Source organism: Suricata suricatta, chromosome 10 (genome assembly GCF_006229205.1).
Source record: "Suricata suricatta isolate VVHF042 chromosome 10, meerkat_22Aug2017_6uvM2_HiC, whole genome shotgun sequence".
Lineage (NCBI taxonomy): Eukaryota > Metazoa > Chordata > Mammalia > Carnivora > Herpestidae > Suricata > Suricata suricatta.
In genome coordinates this window covers 14859079-14877559 of record NC_043709.1, presented here as the reverse complement: position 1 = coordinate 14877559, position 18481 = coordinate 14859079, and the positions used below count along the sequence as shown (strand labels likewise).

The window sequence follows — 18481 nt, the reverse complement described above, 5'->3', positions numbered from 1 at the left end:
GGTATGCGCCTCTAATAAGTACCTCTACTAATTTATTTATAAGACTAGTGCTTTTCTAATTTAGCAGGTGGCAAAAAAGGAACCGTGAAGACATGTCCTGTTGTTACATGCCCAGGGAAATAATAGGTGGTAGAATTACATTTTTAGTATGCATCTGGATATATCTTAAAAATGCCCGAATTCTCAGAGGCCTTGTCTGGGTCCCCTTTGTTCTTGACTTTGGGAACTATGATGGCCACACTCAGTGTTTCTGTTAATGGCCACTAACTGGAGGCTTTTTGTTCTTCTATTATAGCACCTGGAAAAAGAAAAAAAGGAATAGTACACAATGAGTATCTGAAGTAGGCATTCTAGCCCTGTGGTTCTTTAACCTCATTGTGTATCAGAATCATCAGGAAAATAAAATACATAGATTTAGTTGGCCTCAGGTAAGGCCTAAGACTTTTCTTTAAAGTTTATCAAGTGATTCTAATGTGCAGCCAAAGCTAAGAATCACTGACAAGCCTATGAGTTTTCGGACTGTTTTCTTAGAGTTCCTAAAAGTGCCTCAGGGGCTCCCTCAAGAGGAAACGAGTACAGACCAACAGAAGGGGCTTTTTGGCCTCCACTCTGCTTGGCCACCCATCCCCTCTTCTGCCAGAGCAATTCCACTTGTCTGTTTTATATGTGGGCTTTCTGTGTAGATTTCATTTGTTTAAAAAAAAAAAAAAGAGGCAGGGGGAGGTTGATGGTCGATTCACTGCTTTGAATGAACAAAGTTTGTTTTTTTTTAATGTTTATTTATTTTTGAGAGACAGAGCATGATCGTGGGGGAGGGGCAGAGAGAGAGAGAGAGAGAGAGAGAGAGAGAGAGAGAGAGAGAGAGAGAGAGATACAAAACAGAAAGCAGGCTCCGGGCTCTGTGCTGACAGCTCAGAAGGAACTCACAAAGGGTGAGATCATGACCTGAGCTAAAGTCAGATGTTCAACTGACTGAGCCACCTATGTGCCTGGAAAAAAAGTTTTTTAATCATGGCTACAGATCTAGTTCTTACGCAAGAATGCAAAACAGAGGTTTTAGACATGCTTTTTGAGACTGCTGAGCACTGAGTCCTTCCACAAGAATCTGAATATGATGTAGCCTCCAAGGAATAGTAGTATCCAGTGACTACCCCTTTTACTACTCCAAATGAGAAACCCCTGATCAATAAAGAAGTTAAACTGCCCAAAAGTCTAAAGCACGAGGCTTGCAAGCTAGCCCCCAGAGGACCCAATTGATCACAGAGTCTTTGTTTTGGCCCATAGGATTCTACTTCCTGCCACCTTTAGACAGGCACTGTTCTCAAGTTTACCCCAGAACCTAACACTCCACATTATTTATACTTGACCAGTTCACTTATTTGCTTATCCTGAAGGCCTGGCCACCGAAAGTATTTGTGTTTATAGACCTTAGAAAGCAATTTATTGGCAGTTTGCTATTTGTTTTTAATGACCAAATGAAATATCCCTGCAAACTGTCTATACTTGGCTCAAACAAAATGTTGTAACCTCTTCTCTGCTTTTCCAGAAACGTGTTTAGGTTATAGATATTTAGCAGCCATTGAAAGAATTTTCTTTCATCTCAAAAAAAGTACAGCTTTCATCCAAGAGAACAGCTTGTTTGGTATTAGAACTTTGTACAAAGTTTATGGAACAAATTCATTTTAAGTACTTTATTATTTCCAGAAAGCCTGTCTCTTGGTAGGCTAGATTTCATCCTTTTTTTTTTAATCTAGGTCAGATCAAATCTAATTTAAATTGTTCTTCTGCTTTATCTTTTATTATTTAAACACTCATTGCCTTCTGTGGTCTCACTAATGGACTAATTTCCTGAGATTATAAATCGGCATGCTTTCATTTTCAGATTTCAGCCTCTCTGTCATCATTTTTCCAGTTTTTTTGACATATATTTGTTTTATGCTGTATCACAAAATGGATTCTCCTACTCTGAAATCACTTGTCCCTTAAATTAATATACTATGCATCCAAGGATATTTATCCTAACGGCACCAATCCAATTTCATATTTTTAAAAAGCAGCCAGGCCTTAAAAAGAAAAAAAAAGTTGGCAAGTTAGCTATTGTTTTTTTTTTAAAGTTAAACTATCACCCATTTCCCAAAGCAAATCAGTAGAAAAAGCAAGTTTTTAAATATTCCCATAGCAGTTCCATACTATAAAATTGCTATTATTGCCAATTTTTTGGCTATTATACTCTTTCTTATTATAACTTACAACTTGGACCAGAAAGTATAGAAAGAGCATAATTTTAAAACATACAGCATAACTTCTTTTTCTTTTTGTAGCATTAATCTTATCACTGGTCATTTAGAGGAACCAATGCCAAACCCCATAGATGAAATGACAGAAGAACAAAAAGAATATGAAGCCATGAAACTTGTCAACATGCTTGATAAACTCTCCAGGTATTGTATTCCCGTCCATTTTCTGCTTGGTTTCTAAAAATGTTCTATTTCTTTGTCTCTCTTACTGAGAGGTACCATGGAACAGCAACTCTGGAAATCCATGTGAACTGGAACAGGGTGGCCCGGGCAGCAGTAGTTCAGATTTCTCTCGGCTACCGTGGTTTTTCTACATGTGCCGCTTCTGGATGTGCATTCTTAAACATTTAAACTCTCAAAGCTAGGGTAGGAACTACTAGATCACTGTGGTATTTAACCAACTAACCTCCCTGTCTTCAAAGAGATGCTGTGAGTTAGGTTCAATGATTTTGCTGCTTCTTGTATTTTTTGTTTTAGTCTGTTTTGGTTTTTGTTCCAAATCATTATGCTTTTTTTTTTTTTTTTTCCATTTTTGATGTGCAAGCTGGCAATTCTGTCTTTTTGGGTTGCTCCTGAAACCAAGAATTCTAAAATGTCATGCACCCAACAGGAAAAAGTGAAAAGGAATAGCTCAAATTAAGAGTTTCCTGAAAGCAAGTGCTTTTATTAATTAGGGGTTCTCAAGACAATCTCCCCTTCCCTTCTTGCTTCACATCACCTTCCCTTCCAAAAATAGCCAGTTTTGAAAATAATTAAGTCAAACATGTACTAATCAGCAACTAGTCATCTTGGAGGAGTTATTAGAAAATATTTCCTTCATACTTGCCTGAATTGCTCTATTTTTCTAGTCATACATTGAGTCACTGTCTCCTTTAAGCCATCTTGAATGAGTGCTTCTGTGTGTTGGTGGCAGCTACCACTTAAAGGTGTATTTCTCCTGATCACTTCCCTTTTCACAGCAGCTATGTAAATGCTAGTATCCCTCAGTCGAGAGAAGTAATGAGTGGAATGGGAAAGCCAGAAAGCCAGCCACTATAGGGAAAGGTGTAACAAAGAAACAAGTAGAGGCTAAAATCACAGCAGGAGGCTGATGGACTTGGCAAGTATGACAAGTATGGGTAGACACTGCAGAGTCTAAACTTTTTGCAAATGATGCCGATGATGTGGTAGAAGTTATATAGAAATAGCATCATCATCTGCAAAGCTAATAGGACTAGAATTTAGTGACTTCCAGCTAGTCCTTCTAAATTTTCATTTTTCCTAAAGGGGTTAGAATCTACAGCTAACTATGCTCACAATCTTCAAATGACCTTTGCTTGCAAATGACATTCTCCATATCTTTATATAGAATTGACATGTTCCTTTGGTGAAAGAATTATAATCTAAGAGAAGATATGTATAGGCGAACCTATAGGAAGCAGAATAACAAGGTCTGAATGAATACAGAAACATAAGATTTGTGCTTGGCTACTTCCAGAAGGACCGAATGTAACTAATGAATGTGGTTTGAGTACAAAGTTAGGATGAGAACTAACAGAGTCCATCTAGTAGAAGCTGGAGAGGAAAATGTTAATAAGGGCCTCTGTGGAGCATATCAGTGTGTTAGGGCAGTAGACAACTTTCATAAATTTTGCTGAATACAAATTCTTAAAAGATAACACAGATGCTGTTCAACTGGCCTGTATACCCTAGATGAGTAAACTCCAAGTTAGGAAAGTGGGAGATGGGGAAAGGACTACCTAAAATACTCCAGTATAATCCAGGTATTTGACTTCCTGAAGGAGATAAGACCATTTTATAAGGCATCCCTTAGCAAGGGACAGAAAACGGTGCTAGGTCCTTCTCCTTTTAATCCCAGGGGAATCCACATATGCTAGAAGCTGCCAACAAATAGCCAGAAGCTATGTCAAGTCTGAAATAGCCAAGCTTCTTCCACTTGATTTAAACTATGCCTCAAAGAAGATGTGTACTCACCCAGAATCACCCAGCAGATACCCAACCCAATCTGAAGGTGAAACTCCTTTTTGCATGTATAAAGCAGAGCAAATATGTCTTGTGTTGGCTTTGATGGTACCAATTTTGCCATTAAAATTGAAGTAAAAGACAACTTTAAAAACAGTTCTAAATCACAGACTTTTTGCATGATGTGTGGTGGGTTTTTTACATTGTCTGCCTTTGTGTGTGTGCTTCCTAACATTTGCTCTAATAATCAATGACAAAATTGTATGGAGATCAGCAGTTGGCATTCCAAAGCAGGAATGCAAAGAATGAAGCCATTCTTTATGCGTCTTACATGTTTGTCTTAAGTTTCTGCTCTCTCTTCACTGTTGATTTTTGGGATTTGGTTTTTTTGAGGTAGAAGACATGGCATAAAGCCAAAGTAGACTAAGTTCAGTACAATTCAGGGAACATTTATTAAGCAGCTACTCTGTGCAAGGCACTGTGCTAGGAAGATGAGGGAGATTTAGAGAACATGACAGACTCTGCCTTTGGAAAATGCACATTCTAATGAAGGAAATGGCTATAATGTTCTAAAATACAAGGTAGATGGAAATGATGACAAAATAAGGTCTATGTTGAACTGTAAACACCCAGGAAAAGGAGCAGTTCATTCTGTTTGGATGAATCAGGGACTATTTCACAGGGAAGATATAGCATTTGTGCTGATTCTTAAATACCTTTTAAACCTTAATAGATTAGTGGAGAAATGACCATTCATTCCAGGTAGAGGGAGATTTACTCTTATCAATAAGATAAACCTTTGGTATTCACATACTACATCTTTCTTCCAAAAGGCTCAGGTTGCTTTATCATTATTTGATTAATTATCAGAAATCTATTATCAGATTTATAATTGGGGGGAAGTGAGGCTCAAAAAAATTACCCCCAAATACATCCAGGCTAATGACAGGATAATCCATTTCCTTTAACAGTTTACAAAACACTTTCATATACATTCTCTTTCTAGCTTCATAACAAAGTGAGACTAGGACCTTCGTTTTCCAGAACTCAAGACCTTTGCTCTGTCTACTGTGCTACTGTGTCTGTCTGTTAGAGTCGGTGTTTGCCCGAACACTTCCTAATCATCCTCTTCAGCATTGCGCTGCTGGTCAGTTCCCTCAGCTGTCACTCCGAGGATGTTCTGCATCCCACCAAGTCTTCATTGTGCTAAGAGTGTACTGTAGCTTTGTCTAATTGACTTTCCTTCTCAAAAATGAATCATTTTCTCCTGGGCCTGAAGTGAAAGGCATGTGAGTAAAGGATAGGGTTGGAGGTGACGTGGCCAAGGAATGGACACTAGACACTTCCTTTTTTCCGTCCATAGGAGAGCAGATGTGAAGGACCCGCACCAGGATGGTGGTTAGCAACAGTGGCCCGTGCCAAAGCACTTACCAAAGTGATGAATTAAGGTTGGTCATGCCAAGTACTGTTACTGAGCCTGGTGTAGGGTGTAGATGTCATCCACTACCAAAACCGTAAAACCACCAATGCAAAAAATTTAAGTTACATTTCCATTTTGCCTCCATGCTGGACATGGTGATGACTGCTGCAAGGAGCGTACCGCCTTGGCAGCTTTATCACAGACACATTTCCAAGGACACTGGAGAGATTCGTGTTCATTTTCTCCCCATTGAATACCAGCTGACTTAGTAATATTCCTAGTGATTGTGTGTGTGTGTGTGTGTGTGTGTAAGGATTGTATTTGTGACAGATGTAGGGAAGGGGATTGGCAGTGGACCTGGAGGTTTTAAGAGTTTGAAAATAATCTGAACCCTGTAAATCCCACCATGACTAGCTAGTACAGTGCCTTGTACCCTGTGGTTTCCCTAGTGTGTGACGAGGAAATAATGAACACAGCTGATCCCTAAATCTGTAGGGCAGTTTTTGGCTCTATAAAATACTCTGTATAGTTCAAGACTTTAAACTTTACCTTTGTCAGTTCCATTTCTTGCCCAGATATAATGGTTAATTTGAATATTGAGGCACGTAATTTCTTTAAAATAATCATTGTGATATATAGTAAACACAAGCATTAAGGCCTGAGGCAGGAGATTAAAAATGTCAAATGAAGCTTTCTGTAATGTGAGAGCAGAGGTGAAAAAGAGAATGAAATTTCCCATCCTCTCCACCTGCTCTTTCCTGCTTTGAATTGGAAAAAACAAGAAGCCCCCACAATTTAGGTGGGGGATTAGAGTGGGGACTGTGTGTGCGCGCAAGTCCAGTGTGGCTAATACAAGTGCGCCGCCTCAGCCACAGCGCACGGGCACGTGTGTAATAACGCGGCCCCCGCCCCGCCCCCAAGGAGGAGGACAGACTGGCTGAAGCTTAGACAGACCAAATAAAATAGTATTTCAAGTTTCAGTTTTGTTTTGACTTTTCTAATCCCCTTTAGTTCCTTAATTGGAACCAATCACTGATTAATCTTCTACCCCACTCTTCCCCTCCCCCCATCACATTTAACAACATTTAACAATGTACATTGTCTTTTTGCTAATATATTCTATCCAAATCTAAAATTTACATTTAAATAATTGTTTTCCCATTTCTTATCTGTTCCACATCATATATATATATATATATTTTCCAGCCATTGTGTAGTTTTGGGAACATGGCTTTCTTAATACATGCAGGTTCCAAATATGGGATTCTTCTTAGACTTACTAAAGCTGGGGTGAGCAATCAATGACTGAAAAGTAATACGTAACTTTATTCCTTATGAATAAGTTACTCTGCTCACAAAAATATCAACTGTCATCACATCCACCTTTATGATAAGTTAGTCAAGGACATGCTTTTCAGGTATGTTTCAGAAATATGATGCAGTTTTTAAAGTGTTTTGAGATCTATTATAGGTACAAAAGTGTAAAGATCTTAATTATTTATATAGGAAAATCTTTTAGATCTGTGCTGTACAATACGGTAACCACCAGCCATATACTACTGAGCACTTGAAATGTGCTTAGTCGGAATTGGGATATCTTACAGGGGTTAAATACTTAGACTTTCAAAAACTCAGTATAAAAAGAGAAATGTAAAATAACTCAATTGTTTAATATAGATTTTATGTTGAAATAAAATTTTTTTATATACTGGGTTAACAAAATATATTAAAATCAGTTTTACCTATTCTTTTCAGTGTGGCTTCTAGAATATTTAAGATTCCATATATGCCTTATATTGTATTTATATGTGGCAGCACTATCTAACATCATTAAAATACACTGTAAGGTTGCCTGGAAGTTCAATTAAGGGAACCTGGATCCAGTTAAATTAATATGCCCTTAAAGTGGCAAGGGACGATTAATTTGAGAAAGTTGGTATAGAGGGCCTTCCGCTGGCTAGACACCTCAGAGTAGAAAGTGCTCCCTTTGCACTGCCTGTTGGTAGTCATTGTCCTTTAACCGCTATAGTAGGAATGTCTACTTTGAGCTCTTGGTTTAAGCACTAGCTGAAATGGCTTCTATTAGAGAAACCTCAAGTAAGAATAATGTCCCCTGGCTGTTTGTGCTCTTAGTTACCCGCCTTCAACTTTTAAGTCTCTCTAATTGGGGACAGCCTATAAGAATTTCTATTAGAGCTGCTGCTATATTCAGCAGTGTCAGTTTGCATGCTGACCTCTTATTTATTTTGCTAATTTGGACAACAGGATAGAAAAATCCTGTAGAGAAATTACCAAGAAATAAGAATGCCTGAAGGATAAAGCTGGATTTGGTTCTTTAGCACTGTCCCTAACCTCTTTCTTCATATTTTTTTTATTTTTGAGATAGGTAACAAGTTTTTAGAAGCTTTGCATGTGATTTTCTAACAGAAATGAGAATAATAAAAGACTAATATTTATGTAGTGCTTTAAAGTATAGAAAGTGTTTCCATATATATTCTATCCACTGATCATTAAAGCAGCCCTGTGAATTATTAGGGCAAGTAGTGTTTGAAGAACAAAGAGGGCCAATGATTAGGAATGGACCCAAGATCAGGCATCTGGTTGATGACATAGCCAGGACTCAGTTCTCAGTCTTAAGACTCCAGATCTTATGTTATTTTGAAAAAAATGACCAACAGCTCTCAAAAATGTGTCCACCTGATTTTAAATAAGATGTCCTAAATATTAAATAAATGTGAAGCACAAAGATAGATTGTCAGCATATTTACCTGAAAAGAGATTTGGGAGACATGCATTCCTGCTCTTTCAATCCATAGTTGAGGTCTTCTCAAAGATCAGGTGAGGTGCTAAAATAAGTAGTTTATACACACCTTTTTATGAGGGAAACCAGTGAAACAGCTATGACTCTTTGTTAATAGAAGTTCTTTTAATTTTAAAAAGAGAATGATTATAGGTATTCTAACAAATTCTTATATTTAATGCAACCACATTTAAAAAATCTAATTTTAAAAGGCTTCCCAATAGGACTGTTTAGGCCATTCCCAATTACCTTTACAAATAGAAAGTAGTCCAAAATAGTAGACTATATGCCGTGTCCATTTGTCATGGAAATGATATTTTTTATGCTACACATTCGCCTTCCTAATTGTACCCAACCCCAAAGCACAATGGTGAGGTGTGAAGGAAGATCTCAGCATTGTTTTGAAAGATGCAGCCCAAAGACCTTGAATTTGCTGTGGAAAGCAACCCCTCCTAATGTACTGGGTTAGCAGCTTAGTGAGAGACAGTATACCCAATCAGCACTAGATGAAAGGCCATAGAAGATAAAAGATCAGGGTCCAAGCCCAAAGGACACTCTTTCCTAGTATGTAACTGAACATATTAAGCAATGGCCAAGGTTATAGTATTACTTCTATGAGAAAAATGGATTATAAACACTTGTAAGCATATCATCAAGTTACTAGGCAGTCCGTTGTACTTCGGTGGAGTATGGACTGTCCCAGTGATGCTGCCATCTTGAAATAAGATGCACTCTCAGACTTGGGATTAGAACAAAGATCACAGAGCTGCTTTCTCTGGGCTAGCATAGGCTCTAGGCTAGCAGGCATTTTTTGAAAAGCTCTGTGTTCATTAAAAATGTTTTATGTATTTACCAGTTTCTCACCCTATCTTTCAAATGTGAAAAGGAATTAAATATGAAATGGCTAATTCAAAATGTCAGGATACTTTTTTTCCAAGCAAACCTTACATTGAGAACAGGAATCCCTGTGCCAAAGAAATGGTTCCCAATTATCCCGTCTTGGGTTTTGTTATACATTGTACAGAAGTCAACAAAACGAGTATGTAACAGAACCTGCCTAAATAGCAGCTACCCTCATTAGAAACAGGGAATTAATCAGGGGGCGACTGAAGGAAGCAGTGCCTCACAGGTTTCCCCCTTTTCTTCTTTTCTAATCATAGAACAAAATATATTACATAAAAGGATCGGAACTATTATGCAGTACTCAATTAGAGGGAGGTGAATAGGTCTCTAACATGCTGTTTTATCAAAAGAGCAGACTGGTGTTTGCATGACTGTTGTTTCATTACAGACCCTGTCATTAATTCCATGTGTCAATACTGCCCTGTAGTACACAGAGCAGACAAGAAAGAAGAGCCCTTGAAAACAAGGGAATGATTTTTGAGTCGTTATCAAGCTAAGTGGCAAGCGGGAAGCTGAAACTCGTATAGGTAAATTCGAAGGGACTCTTGGGAGATCTGCAAGTGGGAAACAAGAATGCATTTTACCAACTGCTTAATTATGTCCTGGTTTTCAACAAGTACACTTGAATTGAATGCTTTGTTTGTATTGCACAAAAACATGTGCTGTGGGCAAGAGTATTCTCTTGCTTCCAGGTCAAGTAAGGTGTTTTATACACATATACATCTGGCCTATTCTATAATGTGCGATTGGGTATGTTAGTGTCTGAGCCCCAATTTTGCACTGTCATTTCTGGGGGAAAGTCTTACATAGGAACCAGAAGCCCTAAAAAGTAGAACCTTGTCTAAGGTTCTGAGAAGTTACAGAAGCCCAGGCATCCCAGAGAACCATCCTTACAGGGAAATGGTGGCCCAGGAAAATGTTAAAATATATCTGGGGGAAAAAAAAAACAACCAGACCAGAAATTTTTAAATATGGTATAAATCCCATAATCTCCCACCCCTAGATCTTTAAGAAAGTATTTTTTGGTTTCCATTAGCAGTTCCAAGGGTTAGGCTGGGGCAAAGTAGGGTTTCCTTTCTTGGACGTGCTTTATCTATGTCCTTGTGCCTGGCCAAGCCCTTATAGATTATGGTTCCTTATCGTTTAGTAAGATCAAATTTCTAAATGATGTTTCGTTCCAGTTGAACATTCTTGGAGGCTTATCTCTTCCCTGGCCAGATGCCTGATCAGATGAGAAGCCCGCCATGATACTGTCACAGTGCCTAGAATGGGCTCTTTATCCAGTAGACATCACTGTACTTTTTGATGATAACGAGGGCAGTCTTAACTTGTGTTAAGGCCTGTGTATAGCATTGAAGGTAAGTATGAAGGAGTTGTTGCTATGTGAATATCTTAATCCTGATGCACATTTCAGTATACAGTATCTCCGTTTAACCATGATGTACATATATTTGATCCCTAGCCATCCCTTTTAGATGTGAGCTTCATATTTAGGGCCAGGAACTCTTCATGAAACGGCCTGCTTATTGAGGGCTATGATTGAATTTAGATCCTCCCTTGCTAACACTTGCCATTGCTTTGATTTATTTTTGTAATCACTCTAATCATCCGCCAGTGGTTTTACAGGAAGGATTTCTGTTCTTGGTGTAGGTCAGTTTTAGGTAGGATGCTGTGTTTGACTCTTAGGCTTAGAATATCTTGATTAGAAACAAAGGCTTAACAGTATTGAGTTTTAGTGTCTTAAAAACCTGGCAGATTTTTAAATACATCAAGATTAGTTAGTAGCCTAAATATTGAGACTCTTAGAATAGAATCTTGGGGATCATCTTGTCCAACCCCTTCATTTTATAGATGGGGAGACTCAAGCCCAGAGAAGGGAATGACTTGCCCAAGGACACCCAGCAAGTTAGAGGAATATCTGAGACTAGAATCTAGACCTCCCACTGCCCCATATACAAGCTGAGTCCACACCAATCAGTGGTTTGATTTCCAGGCTGTATGGTACAAAGAGGGCCTGACGTTTGCACTGTCAGAATATCTAATGACATTGACACAGGGAAATAATAAAAATAGTTAGGATAATGAGAAGGATTCTTGACAAATGATTCTCTACTATTCTCCATTTATGCCACAACCCATGCATTATATACTTTTAATAAGCACTTACTGTGTATCCACAGCCTATACTAGATACTACAGATCGGAGCCAGATAAGACATGGACTCTGCCCTCAAGTTGCTCACCGTCTAGCAGAGACAAGAAACCCCTGGAAAGCATTATGCAGAATTCCCTGTAGAATTCTAATACCTTTCCTAACTCTGTAAATGTTGATGATCAAAGAGAGTCATCTGCGCAAAGATCTAGCTTTTCTCTTGATCATGGTTCTTTTATTAGGAGTCCCATAAAACACTATACCTTTTCTTTCTGTGAAAGTACCAGATAATATCAATTGCAACTAAATTTAGTACATAAGCACTTACTGAGGACCTGCTGTTGGCAAGGCACTGTGCTAGACACATAGGGATAAGAAAATTGAATAAAGCATAGAACATTTTCCTTTTAAATGCCAGGCAATACTGTTTCATAGCTTTCAAACTTTGTAATGAGAATTATTTTTTTAATAAATACTTTTAGATGCAGGGCCCTTGAAAGAGAAGACAAAAATACCTCTGTACTATCATCCAGACTTGTCAGCCTAGGATTTCAATCTCCATTCAGATCCTCTTTTGTAGCCCATATCTGTTTTGAGCTTTCTTTTTCCCTTACCTCAGCCAAACCAGCCTGCTTGCCAATCTCTGCACACAACTAACTCTTGCTTCTGCGCCTTTGCTTGACTAATTCTTCTGCTCCTAGGATGCCTTTATCCCCATGAATCTATGTCCATCACTGCCATCACAGTTTGGCTCTGAGTCCCCCTCCTGCAAGGAGCCTGTGACAGCATCCCCATCTCTGCATGTGTCCTTCCCACATGTACGTGGCCCAGTTGATGGTGGAATGACATTGCTGTGGCATTCATTAATGCTTCCCATTCTCCATCCACATCTTGCTGATCTAGATATAACATCTTATTAAATGAAATAGTCTAGTACATAACCAGGTCATTCATCAGACCTTTTAGGACTGAGTCTCTATATCAAAGATTTCAGTGGGGTATTTGTGGGCTGTTAGTTGTATGATAGAGAGGAAGATCAGAAACGTTGAGATGGGAGTTTGATCAGTAAGCCTGGGGTCCAGCAGAAAAAAAAAGTCACATATCTGTGAGAGATCCTCTCTCCTTTCACTCCTAAACAGGACAAGAAATTTTCTTTAAGTACATTTCAGTTACAATAAGCGTGTATTGATGAACTGTCAGGCTAGGGAAAGCAGGGCTCTGCCTGTTCATCATCTCAAGCTTGTTGATCTGCTGTTCTGTAATTCTTTTAATATTGTTTAATGTGTGTGTGTTTTATCTTCTGAACTGACTAAAAGCTTCTTGAGGACAGGGACCATGTCTTGTTATTTGCTTCTGCATATTCATCCCCCACTTATTCCCAGAGTGCCCTAACAAGCTTGGGGGAGCCTCCAGTAAGCACGGAAAGACAGGAAAGTCAACTTGCGGTTCCAACCACATTCCAAGCCATAACACTACAGGTTTTACATATAGTGACCTTTTGCCTTCATGACAACCCAGTGAGGTGGGTATTTCTATCCCAATTCTACAGCTAAGGAAATTGAAGAGAGTTCAAGGTCTTACTGCTAGTGATGGGCAGACTGAGGATTAGAACCTAGGTCTGTCTGCCTTCAAAACCTGTATGTGCCTTTCACTGTACCACAATCATAACAACAAATATTTAGGACATCTTTGCAGCTCACAGAACTCTTTGATCTACACCACTGTTGTTATTGCTACCACTACTAGTTCTATTACAGTTACTTCTTACATCATCACTGGGAAGGAAGTAGAACTAGTATTATCATTATCCCCATTTCACAGATGGGGAAACTGAGACTCAGACTTACCCAAGATCATACAACTGGTAAGTGGAAGAGCCAGGCCTTCAAACAGACTTTCCAGACCCTAGATGTTTTGTTTTTTATACTGTATCACATTGCCGCCCTAATTCGTTTGCACAAATAACATGACTCTATGGCCAGTTAATCACTGATGCCTCTCCTAGAGAGGTGCCTAAAAGTCCAAGCATCACATGGAACCCTCAGAGGAGTTTTCATGCAGTGGAGGGGTGATACAAAGGACCCAAAAAATAAATGCTTGAGAATAATAGTTCATAAGTGAGAATTAAAATATGGCATCCTTTATCCCACAGATAAGTTTCTATAATTTGGGCATGAGACTTTTGGATTGTTCTTAGTTACTTCCATCATAAAATTGGAGTAGGAGTGAAAGGGATGAACTTGACTTGAAAATATTCCTCCTAGGTTTGGACAAGCTGGTAGCTAGCCCAGCATCCTCCTGCTGTCACGAAGTGGAGTCATGTTGGTAGTGGTTTGGGGCGGGGGCGTATCCACCCAGCGTCCCATTGCCCATTGTGATCCCTGGTAGAATTCCTTTAGGCCCATCCAGGGTCCTGCTTCTACCTCCCCTACCCCTTCACTCCCTACCCCACCTTACTATACCCTCTTCCAGCAGCCCTGTTAGACCTTTGAACTTTCTTATCCCTCAGTGTTTTATTCCCAGCAGGCAGTCCCCTTGCCCTTTTATGTTATTAGTAGATAGTGTCCAGGATCACAAAATCCTTCGGCACTAGGGAGCTATGTTGTAAAGACGTAGCTATGTGTGTGGTGTGTATTAGTGCCAGGGAGTTTTCATGAAACAGGCTGTGTGTCCAGCTTTCCACTAAACATCTCTACCTGGGTGTCATGCAAGGGCCTCAAGCTCTTCATGTCCTGAACGAGGTCGCGTCTCCCCACCCACATCTACTTCATCCGTGGTGTTCTTGCCCCATCCTCTCGGTCATCTGAGCTGGAAGCCACAGGGACACTCCACTCCCTACTCTTCCCTTCATCAGTCCTCAGCCCTTCTAATGTGTCACAGTCCAAGTCCAGCATCCTGGCTCCTGTCACATACACTGTACAGTGACATCCTAATGACTGGTCTCTCTGCCCCCAGGTTCCCTCTGGTCCAATGTGCCTTCCACACTACTGCCAGAGACCCTGCCCTGTAAAACATAGGTGACCTCTCACAGACCAAACCTGACCTCCTTACCTTAGCACTTAGGACACTTGACCACTAGACCCCGAACTGCCCTTGCAGCCTGACCTCCGGCCACTCCTTCATCAAACCTCACCACTTTCCAAACACTGGGCCCTTCTGCAGCATCAGGAGAGCACACAGAGAAGAAATTGGCACAATCCAAAAAGGAATACAAAACACACAAATAGACGGGACCAAACTGAGCCCTGTACAGTCTCCTTTGCCTCCAATGCCCTGTGACTTCCGTGCCCAGCATTGGATACCTGTACCTGATTTATACTTCCGCCCCTCCCTTCCCCGGGCACTGTGGTCTATGCTTCATTTTAGGAGCTGCCAGTTCTTTGTTCATGATTCTCTGACAGCGTTTACCCCATGACATTCTAAGTTATTTTCCATAAATGTTTCACCCACTCCTCAAGGACAGTTGTGCCCAGTTTCCTTTCCCTGTCTGGTATATGACCTAAGTCCTGGCATGTAGGTATCGAGCAGACCTTGAGCAGCTGAACTCAGTGTGCTCCTGCAATGCAGTTAGAGCAGTTCATCCAGGGGTGGTGCCCCACAAAGAGCACAGGAGCCCGAGGTCCCAGGTCCAGCTTGGCACTAGGTGTGTGACCTTGGGTAAGTCACTCAGTCTCATTTAGTACACAAGGGGGTTGGACTAAATGATCTCTGAGGCCCCTTCGACTTTAAGTTCTATGATTCTGACCCCATTTCTTGAACCAGGAACCACATTTCCTCCCTTTCAACTCAGGAGCCTCAACATAGCCAGGCAGCCATCCCCATTACTCAAATGGACTTCCAGACTCTCAGCAATAGTCTTCTGGTGCCAGCCAGAGCTGCTTGCTCAGGCTCCTGTTGGCTTATCCAAGGACCACTGGGCTGTTCTTCCCCCTCTTCAGGGGTTTCACTGCACCTCCAACACCTCACACTTCTGTGTGGCTGGCCCTCCCCAGGCGGGAGCCCTTCTTTGAGCTGGCCTAAGGGCCAACAGCAAGGAGGCAGAAGGAAAGCAGGTTTTATGGTTTCCCTTTATTCCAGATCCCACCAACATTACAGCTGCTGCCTGTGGGTTCTTGGTTTTATACATGTTTTCAGGGGGTGATACCTGTTTCCTTGAGAAATAAATTTTAAGCAGCTCATGTGCCTCTTTGAGGCTACTTTTTAAAGTCCACTGCTGACATTTTGGGGGCAGGAGGAGGGCTAGAGTTAGCAACTCAACAGGTACACTTCCCATAATCTCCATGTAATAAATAAGAGCCTATGAAAAGATTAAATAAATCTTTCCTAATGCTTTTTGATTGACTTAATCAATAATTAATCATCTTTAGATAAGGCTGTAACTCGTGGAGTATACATAATTGGATTAGCTGAAAAGAGGCAGTTGGGGAGCTTTGAAGAGATTAAAATGGCTGTCAATCCCATAATTAAACTGCCACAAACAAAAGCAATGGTGTTTAAAAAAAAAAAAAAGGAGGCTGCGGAAAGAGAGAGAGAAGGATATAAAAGGGAGGGAGAAGGGAGAAAGTTGGGGAGGGCCAGTTGACTTAGATTGAATCGAGAAGTACTTACGTATTGCTAGAGATGGGAGAGGCAGAATCAAATCTGACAGATTTATTCCACTGAATGAAATCCATACATATCAAATCAGCCACTTGATTGTATGCCTGGCCCACTGGGACCCGTGAAATTTTGGCAGCTTCAACTTCACTAAAACAACGAATCCACAAAAGGAAAAAAAAAAAAAGCTAATTATTAAAAACAGAAGAGACCTGCTCCTTGTCCTGAGCCCATTTAGACCTTGACTTTTCATACTTTTAATTGGCTTAGTAGGTTTGGCCTGTGTGAATGAAGTCTTTTATCTCCCTCTTTTTCTTTCCATGCCCCTTTCATCTTTCCTGTTACAAACACACAGAGAGCTTGAGGAAAAATACTTTGGTTTTTAAAGACTTCTTTTTAAAAGGATGTGGATTTGGGCGGGGGGAGGGGTGTGTGTGTGATGCTGGTGAATACTTTTTTTTCTCTCTTTTATCTCTTTTTCCAGAGAGGAGTTGCTTAAACCAATGGGACTAAAACCTGACGGGACAATAACGCCTTTGGAGGAAGCACTCAACCAGTACTCTGTCATCGAAGAGACCAGCTCTGACACAGACTAGAAGTGTCACCTGCCCAACTCTCAATATTGCTTTTATCAGCATCTTTTCTCTGTAGCTCCAGGGGAGTCTTTTCTCTAAAACATTTATGCCCTTGCTTTGGCTAGAAACACATTAACTGGTTGACTCATTGAGAATCCAGCATATTTAAGAGGTGAGCCTGTGTTTTTGCGATTCCGAGGCATTCGTGCAGAGCTGCAGTCAGATGGAGTTGCAGCAGCTAAAAACACAGAGAAAGAGGAATTCCACTTCATCGGATGGAACTGAAAGGACTTCGTTCTGCAAAGCAGCCCTGGTTGAATCTGATCATTCTGTTGGCCAAGGTTCTCAGAAGATTTAGGCGCGTCCTTCCTCTCACTTGTGAAAGCTGCCCTCAATCTCTCCAGCAGACGGAGGCACTCGAGAAGCAGAACGAGCTGCTAAATAAGGGCTGAGGCAAGTGACTTCTTAGGTCAGGACTGACGACGTGGAAGCCAAGCAGCTGCTCCATAAACCTAGCCCACTCTTCATTTCAATTTTGTATAAAAATACGGAAATGCACACACAAACACGCACACACACAGCCCCAGACTTGCAAACTGACTACATTCTCAAAGTTTGTATGTCACTTATCTAGAACTTCAGAATACATTTCTCCCCATAAAGGGTTATAAATGATGGTTTAGTTCTGAGGCAGCTACAAATGCCTATTTATTTCCTTATGTACCTTAACACTAGAACCACAGAACTGGGCCCCATCTGTATCGCCTCGTGGGAGCGTGCATTCTGAGGTCTCAGCCAGGGTGCCCGGGACACACGTCCTCTGATCCGGCAGAGAGGAAGGGGACTCCCCGAGTACTGGGGGTTCTCGTGTGGCCTCTCCCGGGGGTAGAGGGAGTCGGCGGCACCCATCTGTACATACAGGCCATTCATATGTCACAGGTTTTAAATTGAGGACTGTGTGTGTGCGCCTGTGTGCTCAGCCTTTTTACCCTATGTGATCAGTTTAATGGTAACTTTATTTATTTAAAAAAAAAAGAAACACAAATAGTTACTGTTAAACTGATTAAAGCTGTTTATTTTTACTTCTAGAATTGGTCATAGGAGGAAGTAGAAAATGAATCCTGCAGTAGACAGCGGGCCTAGTCAGTCAGTGGCTAAAGCCTAAAAGGGTTGTTTCCTTTTATATATGTATGTCTGTAGATGCTACACACATACATATATACACAGATGATGTGCTTAACCACTGCCTTTTAAAACTTTAAATTAAATAAAACATTGGGGTTGATTCAATGTAGCCATTTGTGTGTGTTTCTTTATAGATACCTGGAGTAAACAATAGTTCAGAGTCTGAGCTTCTTGTTTCAAATGCTTTCACGTCCATTATCTCACTCACCACACTATCCCTTTTAAGGATAGGTAAAGCACACGGGCTACTGAGGAAAAATGTCATTTACCCAGAAGTCCCCTCTTCTCTGGCAAAACAACAGGTCAAGGATGGAATTTTAAAAGGCCTTTGTGCTGCCAAAAGAGGTCACTAGAGTTTCTTGCAATTTACTCTCTTTTTTACCTATTTACTAAAATTTGCATACATTTATAACAATTTAGTTATCTGGCTTTCGAGCCCATATAAAGAGGCAAAGGAGGCTGACAGATGGAAGACCGGTCTACCCAAAGCCGCTGAAGGTCAACAGAAAACTGGACAGGAAGCAAGGAAGGAAGAACACCACTCCAGGCATCACCAGTCTGGGACAGTCTGTCCCAAAGGACAGTCTGGTT

At 40.5% G+C, this 18481-nt stretch overlaps 1 protein-coding gene across 6 annotated transcripts in view; it reads left to right on the top strand.

The window, feature by feature from the left end:
- RIC8B (RIC8 guanine nucleotide exchange factor B) overlaps positions 1-17954 on the top strand; it is a 98779-nt gene extending 80825 nt beyond the window's left edge. Inside the window, exons 9-13 of one of the 6 annotated variants that reach the window (XR_003914020.1) lie at positions 2322-2441; positions 5623-5707; positions 9771-9909; positions 10564-10740; positions 16615-16701. Coding sequence is in view for 3 of the 6 variants with exons in the window: in XM_029953173.1 (XP_029809033.1) it covers positions 2322-2441; positions 16615-16726 (232 nt within the window). In the remaining 3 variants the exon portion in view is untranslated. Of the gene's footprint in view, positions 1-2321; positions 2442-5622; positions 5708-9770; positions 9910-10563; positions 10741-16614 lie in introns of all 6 variants that reach the window. The other 5 variants (XR_003914022.1, XR_003914021.1, XM_029953174.1 and 2 more) reach the window with 5 other exon arrangements.
- Positions 17955-18481: the final 527 nt, after the last annotated feature.